Raw genomic sequence first — 15,209 nt, forward strand, 5'->3', positions numbered from 1 at the left:
TAATTAAGGGCAGCAGGAAGATTTTTATCCCACTGTGCCTAAAAGGCTGGATGTATAAGATACATATTGTGCCAAAAAAATCCTGGGGGCCAAGACACAGAGCAGGTGAAGTGGGAAGGTACATCTGTGTGATGCTGCCTTCTAGATCAGAAATTTTGACTGACGTCCTCAGCCTTGCCTGGAACAGGGAGTAGAGATTGCACCCTCTCACCTTCTTGGTGCTAAATACATGCTCCACCTCTGAACCATCACCCTTCAGCTCTGAGACCGGAGCTGGACACCTCCCTGCATTTGTCAATTCACCGCAATCTCTGATTTGCAATAATTTGGGGCTCACTGCAAACAGCAGCTAGTGTTTGGTGGAACAGCTACAAGGAAAGCATAGTAGGTAGACCCAGAATGATAATACTACTTGTGTTCCTGCCTCTTGCAACCAATGGGTTGCAGCTGAGGGCAAAATGCCCACTGAACACGATCAAGGAGCGAACGTTGGCTTCAAATTTTTACCAGCTAGCAGACCACCTCATTAGTGGAGTCACATCTCAAAGATTCTTTAATGAGCAACATCCATTCACCTTCTCCAGCACTCCTGTCAGCAGACTTAATTCGTAAGTAATGATGCATTTCTGTATTTCTGCTTCCTATCTACTCTCCCTTTCCCATAATACACTTGTTTTCTGATACCTTTGAAAAAATTCCTTTTGTTTCATTCCTTAATTTATTTAAAGTGTTCTATATGTCTGTTCAGTTGGGGGAAAGCCATTTTTCAAAGCATTTTATAATGTATTTTATGTAATTAGTAGTAGTAGTTTTGCCATGTACTGCTCTCCAAAGCATAACTTGTTTTCTAAAAGGTTGGAAGTCTTGCGGGATGTTTTTGAGTTGCAGGTTTTTTTGTAGTAAATAAAATGGGAACACAATTCTTTTCCCATGCACAACAAAATCTATGCAACTGCAAATTGTAAATGTCAACTGTCATTTGCAATGCAGCCTGGGGGTCAATGTGGCTCAAGGGACTTTTGGTAGGTCACCAGAAATGAGGCTGATTTGTGTTCTGATCTTCCCTCCATACTCCCCCCTTGCAAAAATACTGTAGACACAGGTACAGCAGACCTCTGTCTCACTTTGCTCTAGCTCTTGGTCTATTTTCCTAGTTGCTTTGATTAATACAAAAAAGAATGTGAGGCTGACTGTGTGACACACTTTTTTCACAGCTGGGTGGATAAGAAGAACTCACACGTTATTTCCTTCTCCCTTGCTGTTCGGGATATTAATCATAACCCCAGTCTCTTGCGCAACATCACCCTGGGCTACAGCATCTATGATACCTTTTGTGAGGGAAGACTGACTTCTGACTCCATGACAGACCTGCTTGCTGGTGGGAAAATCAATATTCCAAACTACCACTGTGGGAAACAGAAAAGGCTGCTAGCTGTTCTTGAAAAGAGTGAATTTGATATCTCCACACACATTGCAAACATGTTGGGTATCTACAAGATCCCACAGGTAATCAATGGGTCCAAGTGAAACACTCCTGGCAATATTAGCCACTTGTTGTTGTTGTTGGCATCTGTGTGTCTTGAACGACAATGGAATGAGCCTCTGGGATGAAGTCAAACCACTGTTTTAGCAACATCAAAGTCACCTCCACAGTCCACAAGCCTGGGCAGTGGGTACGAAGGTCCTGGCCTACCCAGATGACAAGACCTCCCTCTCAGCTTCACTGCTGTGGTCCAAAGGAAAGCAGAGCAATACAGTTGGCACAAGCTTGGCTGCAGGAGTTGCTGGAAGGAGGCAAACAAAGCACCACTCAGCTGACTTAGGATTTGTGCAGGGTTTACTCCTTAGACTTTTCTTCTTCCACATGTTGGAGGATATGAAGGGTGATGGAACTCCCTTGCAGTTGAGGACAGACAGGACCCTTTCCAATGTCTTTCTAGGGCCTACATTTTGTCCCTTTTTCTTTTTTAATTGCCAAGCAAGCAGTTTTCCTGGTTTATTTGCGAATTCAAAATTTTTCTGCCTTAACATTTTAATCTTCCATTCAATTTCGTGGTTCACCAACATCGAGAATTGTGTCTGTCACATTTTTATATTCTGTTTTATTGGTTTTTTTCCAGGTTTTTTATTCAATTCTTTTTCATTTCTAATCAGTTCTTCCAAAATATCTTTCTTTTTACCTTCTCTAACTTTTTGGGGGTATGCACTTTGCTGAAATAAAAAATCCTCTCATCACTACTTTACTTGTATCCCAGACCGTATTAAGTTCTATCTCTTGATTCAGATTTCATTCAAAATAGTCTTTCAGAATATTTTCTCCTTTTTGCAAAGTTAATTGGTTATCTATAAGACCTTCATTTAACCTGCACCTAAATGTGGAGTTTTCTTCTCCTTTCAATTCCAGTAACACTGGATTATGGTCTGAGAGTGTCCTTGGTTGTACAGTGGTACCTCGGGTTACATACACTTCAGGTTACATACACTTCAGGTTACAGGCTCTGCTAACCCAGAAATAGTACCTTGGATTAAGAACTTTGTTTCAGGATGAGAACAGAAATCGTGCTCCAGCGGCGCAGCGGCAGCAGGAGGCCCCATTAGCTAAAGTGGTGCTTCAGGTTAAGAACAGTTTCAGGTTAAGAACGGACCTCCGGAATGAATTAAGTACTTAACCCAAGGTACCACTATATTTCTATTCTTTTTGTTCTGTGTTAGTTCATTTCATGTCCATATTGAATCACTTCTTCCAGCAGATTCATTTGGTTCTGAAAAATGAATATATTCTCTTTGAAATAGATGTCTAAATCTTCAGACATCAATCAATTTTAGGTTCTCCACCATACTGAAAAAAAATTACAGGTAGCGTTCCTTCTTTTGAGTCCGTTTTTCTTATTGTCCTGTCCATTTCTAAAGAGACTGCTCCATTTAAATCACCTATTAATATAATCTTTTGATCCATAAACTCAAACAATTTTTCTTCCAATTCTTAAAAAAAATCTTTTTTGTCATTTGGCGCATAAAATATATAAATAAAATAGAAAAGATGAATCTGAAATTTTTAACTTGGAATGTTAATGGACTAAACAATAAATTAAAAGGGAATAAAATTGAACATGTATTACAAAAAGAGAATTTGGACATAATATGCTTGCAAGAAACACATGTAGCAAGAAAACATAGAAGAGTCTTGATAAATAAATGATTGGGGATGGACTTTATAACATCAGATAAAACAAAAAAAAAAGAGGTGTGGTAATTTATGCTAAAAATAGATATAACCTGAAACAGTTATTTAAAGATGAGAATGGAAGGATGATAGCAACAGAGATAACTTTACAAGGCAAATTTTTTGTGTGATAATTGGACTATATAATTAAAAAGGTCTAATTAAGGGTCTTGTTTATCTTCTTAATTTTCGTCCTCTTTTTCTGCCGGATCTGTTTCTCCTTCTGTACCTACTGCTTCAGGCTTTCCTCCTCAAAGTTCTTTTTTGTATTTTCTCCAGAACTTCTCCACATCTTGTACATTTTTACATCTTTGCTTTTCCCATTTATATGTAAACAAGACACCTTCGGGGAACTCCCATCTATATGGAATTGTGTTGTTTTTCAATACTTTAGTCAAAGATATATAATTACTCCTTTTCTTCAGCAATCTCATCAGGAATTCTTTAAGAATTATAGTGTTCTTTTCATCAATTGTAAGTCTTTTTTGGTAGTTCAGCTGTAATACTCTATCTTTAACCATTCATGAATTGAAAATCACCAGGCAATTGTTGAATGGTCACTGTAAAATGTGAAGGTTCATTATTGTTTCACAAGTTGTGTATGTCTTTAAGGGCCAGGGCAAATAACAAGACCCAGTCTTACAGCTGTGAAACATAGCAGGTGCTGCTAGGGTGTGTTAATTAAGCTGTGTCAGCATTTGAGCATAGTATATAAGGAGCAGCAACTAGCTCCCTCATTACCCTGGGGGATGGGTTGGTGGTTGGGTCTGGTTTGTTGTTATCTTTAGTGTAAAAGGAGTTTTTGTTTTTGTTATTAAAACCTTGTTAAAGTTATTTTTGAGTTCCTTGTCATGCGTGGTCTCCCCAGCAAGTTCTCTGCAGAGCTACTAACCTGCAAATAGCCAACAGCAATCCCCTCGTAGTTTGTTTGTTTTTGCAAAACTTTATTTTACCCTAAAGGCTTTGTCAATCAATTGACCCAATCCTTCTCCTTCTACCCCCAACCAGCTAGCCAATCCTGCTATAATTTTCTCTTATGTTTTCCTCTGCCTCCTCAGGGATCCTCCTGAGGTGTAGAGTTAGTTCCTCCTGCTGCATTTCCAGAATTGCAATTGAGTCCCATGTTGCTCCCTGTGTCACTAATTCCATCGTTTCCTCTCTTATTTTTTCTGTTCTCTTTTCTGTTCTTTCTTCTGATTGAGTCTTTTTTGTTGTTTCCTCTAAACCCTGTGCTTTTTTACTCAACTCTTGCATGGATTTTTCCCAGTCTGATGTTTTTGTTGTAAATTATTTAATCTATCCCATTAAGCCCTCCACAGTTTTGATGTTTTGTTCTATTTTCCCAGACATTTTCTCCAATATATCTATTCTCTCTTAAGTCTTTTTTCCCAATCCATTAAGATATCTGCAATAACTACCTTAGGTTCTGTCTCTAGGGTGGATACACTACTTGTCTGTGTGGTAGTTGTAGCTCCAGCCTCCAACTGTGGCTTCTTTGATGCCCTATTTCCAAAATTGTAAAATTTATTCATATGTCCTACTTTCATTTCTCCCAAAACTACTATATTTCCCACCCTCAAATATTACTTCCACTCTCCCTTAAAAGGTATGGTGAGAGAAAGAACAAAAAAACGAAGAAAAAAATTTCCCCTCCTGTAATTGCCTCTTTTTGCCACTAGGTATCCTTTCTTTTCCTCTCTCCTCCTCACCCCTTCCTACCTTCCACTTCCAACTCCTCTTTGTTTTCCCTTTGGATTCCATTTCAACTTGTTTAGTCTGCTTGATGTTTCCTGCTGATAAGGTGAGCTCTCAAAGCAAAGTCATCTTTTTAAAATAAATCTCTGCTTCTCTACCACTCCTTGCGCCATTGCATTTTATAATCCACAAAAGGCAGTGGGGGGGGGGGATTGATGAAAAAAGGGGAAAGACCAGTTCCAGGAATGAGAATAACCATCCATGTCCCCCCTCCCTAGCAAGATAATCGGTAAAAGAATTACTTAATTTTTAAAAAATTGTTTTATTTCCAAAATCTCTTTCCATTTCCTCAATAGCTCAGTTATGGGTTCGTTCTTTTGGATAAATTCCAGTCCCCTTTTGTCTACCAAATGCTGCCAAACCAAGAAACGCAGTACCAGGGGATGGTCCAACTCCTCCTGCATTTCAGGTGGACGTGGGTGGGCCTCTTTGCTCCAGACAATGAAAGTGGTGAAAGGTTCGTGAGTACCTTAACACATCTGCTGAACAAAAGGGAAATTTGTGTTGCCTTCACACAAAGAGTACTACGAAAAACTTGGCTATGGATACCCCATGAAGCACCTGCCATGTGGAGACAAGTCAATGTATTTGTTTACTTTGCAGACTCTCAAAGTGGACTTTACACAATCATAGAGGTACAGTCCTTACTTGAAAGGATACAGACTGAGGGGAAAGTCTGGATAACCACAGTTCTTCAGAACAAAATGTTGTTACGTGATATTGATTGCCTCCAGTATGCCCATGGCTCTTTGTCCTTTGTAATGAAAACCAAAAAAAGGATGAAGAAGGACTACTATGGGCCAATGTCCTTGACTAGTCAACGGTATTCGGGAGAAGCATTTGACTGTTCCTATTCAAAGCATCCCCTGTCTGTGAGGGGTATGACCAAATGCAGAGAGAAGGATAATGTGAAGATGCTGCCCCAGGAAGAGATTGAAAGAATCCTGTCTCAAGACAGCTATGTGAACTACTTGAGTATCCAAGCTGTGGCTCAGGCCTTAAATGCCGCATATTCATCCAGGTCAAAGAGGATGTTGATTGTGGGTGGAGGCAGCTTGGATCTTCAAAAGCAACAGCCATGGCAGGTATGTCGTTTTCCTTTTACAAACTGGAATTCATTGTCCTTGCTCTGGAATCATCATGATAGGATCATCTGAATCTGTCTTGCACTGTGTCAGAACACAGGTTGGTATTGTCTACATTGACTGACTGGCCGTTGACATTGTTTTCACCTGCAGGCAGAAATCCATCAGAGTTTCTCCCATCCAGGTTCCCAGGGGAAAGGAATTCTACATGAGTTACAAATGGAGCACAACAGAATTGGCCCATCACTGTACGGCAGGTCAAGTCCACAGATTCAGTGCTATATTCCTGCTGAGAGAAGTATTATCCAATAATTTGCAGGCAAAGACAGCAAAACACAGAGAGATGTGGAGCTCATTGGACCAATGCTCTGATTCAACAGTTACCTACTTCTTAGCAGCCTCCTACACTGCAAAGTTTGGGAATCCACAAAGAATCTAGATCTAACATGAATATTGAGGAGGACTTTTTACAAAATGTAATAGACACACTAGGACTAGACACTGCCATATTAGACTATCATTAGACAGCAATACACTTGTAAGCTTTTTGAAGTCCCAGGGGAGTCATGTTGCTCACTGGGACAACAGAGGGCTTAAACTCAAGACCCTCAAATTAAGAGTCTCACGGAGTACCTACCCAGACCCTGATAGCATAGTTTGAGACCCATTTTTGTGTGCTGCCTCCTCAAGAGCTCCAGAGGGTGGTAAGACAAGAGCGGGCCTTCTCTGCAGTGACTTCCAATTTGTGGAATGTTCTCTTCAGGGAAGTTCGGTTGGCACTTTCACTATACAGCTTACAGTGTAATGATTCGGATTTTGGCCATCCCAAAAATGATGAAGCAGATTGAGGGTGTCTAATAATCTAGTACAGTCAGATTATTCCAGGTGAGAGATACTTTAGTTCTTATTCAGAGAAGATTAGGATGCAGAGGGTCTTGAGTTTAAGCCATGTTGCATAATTCAGCCCTGCTTACTCACTGCTGGATTTTCCTCTGTCATTCTAGCTTCATCGTTTCTTGAAAGAAGTCCATTCATGGAATGTTCTCCTTATGGAAGCTTGGCTGGCACCTTCACCATACAGCTTTTGGTGCCGTGCAAAACTATTCCTCTTCAACATGGCACTTATCTGATTAACATCCTATACCCCTTTTAAATGTGTTTGTGTAAGGGGTTGGGGGAATGTTGTTATTTGTGTGTGGGGTGTGTGTGTGTTTTATCGTGTATTTGTGATATTATATTCTTATATTCCCTATATATTCGTATATTATTTGATTCCCAGTGTGCCACTCAATATCCTTCTTTACACTGTTTCATCCTGCTGCAGAAAGATGGCTTCATCCTTCATCGAACTTAGTGTTTTTCCTTTAATAAAGCCATGTTCATCATGTTTTACATATTTTCCCAAACACCTTAGAATCATAGAATTGTAGAGTTGGGAGGGCCATGAGGGTCACCTAGTCCAACCCCCTGCAATAAAGGAATATTTTGCCCAACATAGGGCTCAAATTCATGACCCTCAGACTAAGAGTCTTATGGTCTACTGACTGATCTACCCCTTCATATCAACCATTCTAATTCAGCCCTGCATACTCATTTCTGGATTTTCCTCTGTCATTCTAGTTTCATCGTTTCTTGAAAGAAGTCCAGTTCTACTCTAATACTTCAGCTGATGGACAGTACCTGGATGAGAATGGGGCACTGGCCATTGACTTCGATATCGTGAACTGGGTGCTGTTTCCTAATAACTCTCATGATAGAGTTAAAATTGGGAGAATAGAGGGACAAAAGTCCTCAAATCTGAAGTTCACCATTAACCCGGAAGCAATTGTATGGCCCAAGCTATTTAAGAAGGTAGGGGGAAATGGATCTGTCATTTTATTAACTATGACGTCTGCTATACTCTAATAACATTTAGAATAGTACATACAAGGCTTTGACTGCAATCTTGTTGGCGCTTCTCTGAAGCTAGGTCGATTGAGTACAATGAAACCTTCTCTTGAGTAAACATGTATAAAATTTCAAGGTAAATAGGAGACATTTCAAACACATTTCCCCAACTTGGTGCCCTCCAAATATTGTGGACTACAACGCCCATGCACCCCAGCCAGCATTGTGGTAAGATATCTGAGGGGCACCAGATTGGGTATGGCTGGAGTGTAGTAAGGTATTCCACATCTGTTTGGGCATAGAGACATGATACACAAGCAAACTGGGCACCAATTTCTGCAATAGGTGCAGATTTTGAAAGCAACACCAATGTCACTATTGGCAGATGTCATGGCAACTGTGATGGCCTGGGAATCTGATTCAGACCAGCTGCCGCCTCATTGGTCTTTCGACTGTGGCATAGACCTCCAGCCCGGGGTGCCCCTGCCTGTGAGTCGTCTGTACTCTCTTACGGAGCTGGAGCGCAAAGCTTTGCAGGACTTCCTGCGCAAGAACCTGAAGCGTGGGTTCATTCGGCCTTCCACCTCACCCACTGCTGCTCTAGTGCTCTTTGTTAAGAAGAAGTGTGAGGAGCTTCGTCTTTGCCACGATTACCGGGCCCTGAACAAGATTACTACCACTTGCCCCTTATCTCGGAGTTGCTGGAGCGGTTGCAAGGGGCGCAGGTGTTCACCAAGCTAGACCTCCGGGGGGGCCTACAATTTGATTTGGATCCGAGCGAGGGATGAGTGGAAGACCGCATTCGGGACCCGGTATGGGCAGTTCAAATACCTGGTAATGCCTTTCGTATTGTGCAATGCGCCCGCCGTGTTCCAACAGTACATCAACCACGTGTTCCAGGACTTGCTAGACAAGTTCGTGGTGGTGTACCTAGATGACATTCTGATTTTCTCCCATGACCCGGCTCACCACAAGGGGCATGTCCGGACCGTGCTGCAGTGCTTGCAGGAGCACCACCTGTATGCTAAGCTCAGCAATTGCGAGTTCCATCGGTAGACTTCCTAGGTCACCGACTCTCTCCAGATGGGGTGCAGATGGATCCTGGGAAGGTGGTTGCGGTTCGGGAGTGGGCAGCACCCCAGAACTGCAAGGACCTACAGCGGTTCCTGGGGTTCGCCAACTATTACCGGACCTTCATTGCAGGCTATGCTCATCGCACCACCCCGTTGACCTGACTGCTGCACCCCAAGGTGCCATTTTCCTGTGACAAGGAGGCAGAGGAGGCGTTTCAGAGGTTGAAAGCCTGTTTCCAGAGGGCGCCGATTCTGCAGCATCCCGACCCCTCGCCCCATCGTGGTGGAGACCGATGCCTCCAGCACGGCACTCGGCGCCGTCTTGTCCCAGCAGCACGGACCAGATGCGCCACTGTTACCTTGCACCTACTATTCCCGCCAGCTCCTTCCAGCGGAGCATAACTATACTGTGTGGGAACGGGAACTACTGGCCATCAAGGTGGCCTTTGAGGTCTGGTGCCATCATCTTGAGGGGGCACGACACCCAGTGGAAGTGAGAACTGACCACCAGAACCTGGAGTACCTCCAAACCACCCGCAAGTTGAATCAAAGTCAGATCCGGTGGGCGCTGTTCCTCTCTCGGTTCCAGTTCTGGATCCTCTACATCCCTAGCTCCCAAAAGCAGAAGGCGGATGCCCTGTCCCGGAAACCTGAAGATGTCGCAGACACGGTACAGCAAGCAGTACCAACCACGATTCTACCACCGGCCGAGTTCCTGGCCGCTCGGGAGGCTGAGCCACTGTGGGCTCGGGTGCGGGAACAGCAACGGGTCGACGCTTGGGCTCGAGAACGACTCCGGGAACTGGCCGAAGGGTCATGCCCTCAGTATCCGGGACTGGTCGTGCACCAGGGCCTACTGCTACACCACGGTCGCCTGTACATCCCACCAGGACCACTGCGGGCTGAGGTTCTCCGGATGACTCATTACGCCCTAGCAGCGGGGCACTTCGGGCAGTATCGGACCACCCATCTGGTAAGCCGGGAGTTTTGGTGGCCCCGCCAGAAGGCTAACGTAGGCCAGGGGAGGCGAGTCGCCTGTGGGCCGGGACCGCCCCAGGCCTCAGAGGAGATAAAGGCCAGTCAGCCCAGTCCCAGGTTGCAGGAGCAACATCGTTGGAAACCTGTTCCTGCCAGCACCCTGACCTGCTCTTCTGGAGTTCCTGACCAGGCCAGGCTCCTTGCCTTGGACCCCGCTTTGCCCTTGACAGACAGCCTCCAGACTCTTGACCCAGGACCAGACTCAGACCATGCCGCACAGTAACCCCCCCCCCCGGGACCAGCACAGCAACAGATGACTTGTTTTATTGCTGATGTTCGTATGATGGTTTATGCCATGCTCCTGTTTGTTGTTAACTGTAATCTTAGTATTGCAGTTTGCAATACTATTGTAGCATAGAAATGTGAGATATCAATGTTAAGGGGGGTGGGGATGGGGGAAGCAGAAACATCCAAAAAAAATATCTTCCATGCAACTCGGCAAAATATAAAGAGAAATGTAACTGTCCCAAAATAGGGCCTGGGGTCAACTTAGGACTGTGTCCAAAGGCAAAAATTCACCTATCACTTTCTCCTTAGTGCTCAATTTTCTCTTCATGCCTAGATGGTGCCTCGTTCAAGATGCACAGAAAGCTGTCTCCCTGGATATTCCAGAAAAGTTCAGGAAGGGAAGCCGCCCTGCTGCTATGATTGCGCTCCCTGCTCAGAAGGGACAATCTCCACTGTGGAAGGTAGGAGAGGATCTCAGAGGAAAGGGCCTTTGATGAGAAGATGGGGCAAATATTTGAGCCATTCCAAATAAGATGTTAATAACCATAATTAATGAGCAGTTTATATTTTATAGTCTCGCTGCATTATTTGTTCTCTAATACAAATGGACCTTCTAGTTTGTGGGGAGGGAGGGCCCCCTACACTATTCTATTCTATTCTATTCTATTCTATTCTATTCTATTCTATTCTATTCTATTCTATTCTATTCTATTCTATATTCTATTGCTGGCTGTTCCCTCCCTTCTGTTTCTCTTTCCATTATCTCGTAGCTAGGTAACTCTGGCTTAATGTGCTCGGTGTCTGTGTCTCTCCCTCTTCAGAGAGGAGCCGATCTGCCTGAGAACGCATTCCCCAATCCTCTGATTCAGACCGTTCCCTGACAGGCACCTCTTTTTGTAGAAAATAGCACTGAAAATGTCACCCCATCGTTCACCTATTGCCAGCCTGTAATGGTCAGGGGTCCCTTTACCTTTTTAATGTCCCCACAGCACCAGGAAACTTAATTTGCCCATCTGCTGAGACTTGTAGAATTTTTCAGGTTTTAATTATGGTAGCTCCTCTACAGAATTTTGTCTTATGGTTTCGACTTCTACTACATCAGCTGTACAGTTTTACTGATGGATAGGTGAAACATCTTCCAAATCTATCCATAAGAAAAACCGAGGATATAAGGAAGGCCTTGCTGCATAGAAAAAACAGCCCTCCCCCCCCCATGTGATCTCCAGCAACTAGTATTCAAAGGACACCTCCAATGTTGCAGGGAGTACATGTCAGTGAATCAGGTACTGGGAACTTTCATGTTGAGTGAGGGGAAAGTGAGCAAGAGCACCAGGGTGTACTGGGTTGACCAAACCTGTGGCCTCTGGAGGGTTGTTGTCCTGCCATGGAGTCAGTCAGCACTAGGGCCAGAGAGACCACCTGACAATTTCTGAGAGGTCCCAGCAGTTCAGGAATGGAGGCAGTGCCACACAATAATACTCCTCCGAGTTCCTTGGAGGAATCATATAATTCTAAAGCAATACATGATTTTAGAAACAACAACAATATAATTTATTATTTCTACCCCGCTTACAAGAGAAGGTTAAATATACATTAAAACCAGTCGTTAAAAGCTTCCCTAAAGAGGGAATAATTGTAGCTTCAATATATTATAAAATAAGTTGGGTCTTAACACATCTGCTTCTCAATATTTTTTTAAAAATGCTTTTTATTGAATTTTTCCACAAACAAAATAAAACAATCTTTACAGTCATTCTTAGTGTCATCTTATTTACATTGCGTAGAATCACGCCTCGACTTCCTTCCTTCCCAGTTACGGTTTTCTTAATATAAATCTTCTCTTACAGTTTCTTCTTCATTTCTATACACGTCACAAGAATTATATTAACCTTGCTGTAGTTTTTAAACTTCTACAATTAATTCCTATATATGTTGCAAATTTACCCCATTCTTCTACAAACTTTGCCCCTTTTTGGTGTTGGATTTTATACGTCATTTTCGCTAATTCTGTATATTCAAAAAATTTAGCCTGCCATTCCATAACCGTTGGGATCTCTGGTGGCTTCCATTTTTGGGCTACAAAGATCCTAGCTGCTACCATGGCGTATTGAAATAATTTATGATCCTCATTTTTTACTTCCTCTCCTATTATCCCTAGTAGGGAAAGCCTCTGTTTTTTTTGGGAATGTGTACCTAAAAAGTTTCTTAGAATCATAGAATCATAGAGTTGGAATAGACCACAAAGGCCATCGAGTCCAACCCCCTGCCAAGCAGGAAACACCATCAGAGCACTCCTGACATATGGTTGTCAAGCCTCTGCTTCTTGAGTTCATTATATATTAAGTCCCAGAATTTTTTCATCTTTTCACATTCCCACCACATGTGGTAGAGATCCCCATCCTTAAGTTTACATTTCCAACAGGCTTTGTTACCCAGTTTGTACATTTTCGCCAATTTGACCGGGGTAATATACCACCGGTACATCATTTTTTCTAAGTTTTCCATTAAAGTGGAACACGCAGTAAATTTCATCCCTTCGTTCCATAGTTTTACCCATTTATCATGTTCTATGTTGTAACCAAAATCAAAATTTCTTTATTTCCTTCGGAAATAGGTGTTCTCCTACTTTTATTTTATTTATCACATTCTGTTTTTGTCTTTTTCTTAATTGCCATGCAAGAAGTTTCCCTGTTTTATTAGCCGATTCAAAGAATTTCTGTCTCATTAATTTGATTTACCATTCAACTTCTTGGTTTACCAATATCGAAAACTGAGTTTGTAACATTTTAATTACTTGCTTGATCTGTTCATCTTTGGGTTTTATCGTTAATTTCTTCTTTTTTCTTTTCTCTCAACTTTCTCCTATAATTATTTTGCTGAATCAGGAAACCTCTCATGACGGCTTTACTCACATCCCAAACAATGTCCAGACTTGTTTCTTTATTTAAATTCCATTTAAAATATTCTTTCAAAGTCTCCTTAGCTTTTTCAATCACTCTAAATTCTCAAAAAGGTTTTCATTCATCCTCCATCTGAATGAATTTTGTTCATTACTTTTAACCTCTAAAATTATACGGTTATGATCTGATAATGTTCGAGGCAATATTTCACATTTCAATGTTCTTGGAGTTAGATCCCTTGAAACCCATATTAGAACTATCCTTCCCCAACTTTTGTGTGGCTCAGAAAAAAAAGTAAATTGCTTTGTGGTCGGATGTTTGAGGCTCCAAACATCTATTAAATCAAAATTTTCAACAAGATCGAAGAATGTCCTTGGTAATTTACCTTGTTTAACTTTTTTCTTTTTTGTTAGTCTGTCCATTTCTAGCATCACCGCACCATTGCAATCTTCTATTAATATTATGCTTCTCAATATTCAAACATAACAAGAAGCTGCCATTATACTGAGTCAACCTATTGATCCATTTAACCCAAGGTTGTATAATCCAGCGATCCAGAATTTTTTCTGGCCTTTGCACTAGATCTCAATTTCCCAGGTGAAAATAGCAGCTGGGTGCTGCTGCCAACCTGTCGATCACCAAATGCAATAGTGATGTTAGCTGATTTCATGCTTTAAAGCCTTGATTGCCAGCACTTCAAAGAACAGTGTGGGTCTTTTTGAAAATCCTGTATGAGCAGCTCAACAGCATGCACACCATTGCAGTTTTGTGAATGATGTTAGGAGACTGAACTGTGTTTTCCTCTCTGCAGATGCTGATGACTGCACCAAATGTCCAGAGGATCAGCATCCAAATGAGGATAGACATCAATGTGTCCCCAAAATATTTACCTTCCTGTCCTATGAAGAATGTTTGGGGAGCCTCCTGGCTTCCCTTGCCCTCCTCTTATCCTTAACCACAGGTTTTGTGTTAGGAATCTTCACTAAATACAAAGAAACTCCCATAGTCAAAGCCAACAACAGGGACCTCTCCTACATCCTCCTCATCTCTCTACTGCTCTCCTTTTTGTCCTCCTTCCTCTTCATTGGAAAGCCAAGGAACGTGACCTGTCTTCTCCGTCAAACAGCCTTCTGCATCATCTTCTCAGTTGCTGTCTCTTCTGTCTTGGCAAAAACCATCACTGTAGTCCTGGCTTTCCTGGCCACTAAGCCAGGGAACAGGGTGAGGAGATGGCTGGGGAAGAGTTTGGCCCACTCCATTGTCATTTCCTGCTCCAGTATCCAAGTTCTCATCTGCACCATCTGGCTGGGGATCTCGCCTCCATTTCCAGACTTTGACTTCAGCTCCCAACTTGGAGAGATCATTGTCCAATGCAATGAAGGCTCTGTTGCCATGCTTTACAGTTCCCTCAGCTACATGGGCTTCCTGGCTGCCATCTGCTTCACAGTGGCTTTCTTAGCACGGAATCTACCAGGGGCCTTCAATGAAGCCAAGCTGATCACCTTCAGCATGCTGGTCTTCTGCAGTGTTTGGGTGTCCTTTGTGCCCACCTACCTGAGCACCAAGGGGAAATTCATGGTAGCCGTTCAGATCTTCTCTATCTTGGCCTCCAGTGCTGGGCTCCTGGGCTGCATCTTCATTCCCAAGTGCTACATTATTATATTGAGGCCTGATCTGAACACGAAGGAGCACCTGACAACAAAAAACTAAGCATGGCATTTGATCCTTAGTTCTAGGGATATCATAAAATTGTACAGGTAGAAGTCCCAGCCACAATCTCAACTGGAGTTAAATTGATCACGACCCATAGCAGGATTTCATAAGCTGCTTAAGAAGTTGCAAACGGAATTACTAAAGTACAAAATGAAATTAGCTAAATTATAAAGAAATGACATTAAACTAGCCACATAAGAGATATCAGTAAAAGGTCTTTTGGGAATATAAGAATAAGAATAATTTATTATTTATTTCTCCAGCCACTATGGGCAGATTACAGCACATAACGAAACATTCTAAAACA

General features: G+C 42.4%; 2 protein-coding genes across 2 annotated transcripts; both read left to right on the forward strand.

Moving 5' to 3' along the window:
• The first annotated feature begins 1,479 nt into the window (after positions 1 to 1,479).
• LOC144326840 (vomeronasal type-2 receptor 26-like) lies at positions 1,480 to 9,006 on the forward strand. Its single transcript, XM_077923690.1, has 4 exons — positions 1,480 to 1,506; positions 5,275 to 6,063; positions 7,684 to 7,791; positions 8,830 to 9,006. Exons 1-4 carry the CDS (start codon positions 1,480 to 1,482, stop codon positions 9,004 to 9,006), a joined length of 1,101 nt encoding a protein of 366 aa, XP_077779816.1.
• Positions 9,007 to 9,939: 933 nt separating this feature from the next.
• On the forward strand, positions 9,940 to 14,899 carry LOC114591198 (vomeronasal type-2 receptor 26-like). The gene is made up of 3 exons (XM_077923691.1): positions 9,940 to 9,996; positions 10,192 to 10,280; positions 13,954 to 14,899. Exons 1-3 carry the CDS (start codon positions 9,940 to 9,942, stop codon positions 14,897 to 14,899), a joined length of 1,092 nt encoding a protein of 363 aa, XP_077779817.1.
• Positions 14,900 to 15,209: the final 310 nt, after the last annotated feature.

Source organism: Podarcis muralis, chromosome 2 (assembly GCF_964188315.1).
Source record: "Podarcis muralis chromosome 2, rPodMur119.hap1.1, whole genome shotgun sequence".
Classification (NCBI taxonomy): Eukaryota; Metazoa; Chordata; class Lepidosauria; order Squamata; family Lacertidae; genus Podarcis; species Podarcis muralis.

Coding starts and splice junctions, on each gene's coding strand:
- LOC144326840 (XM_077923690.1), top strand. CDS start 1,480: ATGTTGGGTATCTACAAGATCCCACAG. Junction 1,507..5,274: donor GTATCTACAAGATCCCACAG/GTAATCAATGGG, acceptor TTTCCTCAATAG/CTCAGTTATGGGTTCGTTCT. Junction 6,064..7,683: donor AAAAGCAACAGCCATGGCAG/GTATGTCGTTTT, acceptor CTGTCATTCTAG/TTTCATCGTTTCTTGAAAGA.
- LOC114591198 (XM_077923691.1), top strand. CDS start 9,940: ATGACTCATTACGCCCTAGCAGCGGGGCACTTCGGGCAGTATCGGACC. Junction 9,997..10,191: donor AGTATCGGACCACCCATCTG/GTAAGCCGGGAG, acceptor GTTCCTGACCAG/GCCAGGCTCCTTGCCTTGGA. Junction 10,281..13,953: donor GACTCAGACCATGCCGCACA/GTAACCCCCCCC, acceptor ACACCATTGCAG/TTTTGTGAATGATGTTAGGA.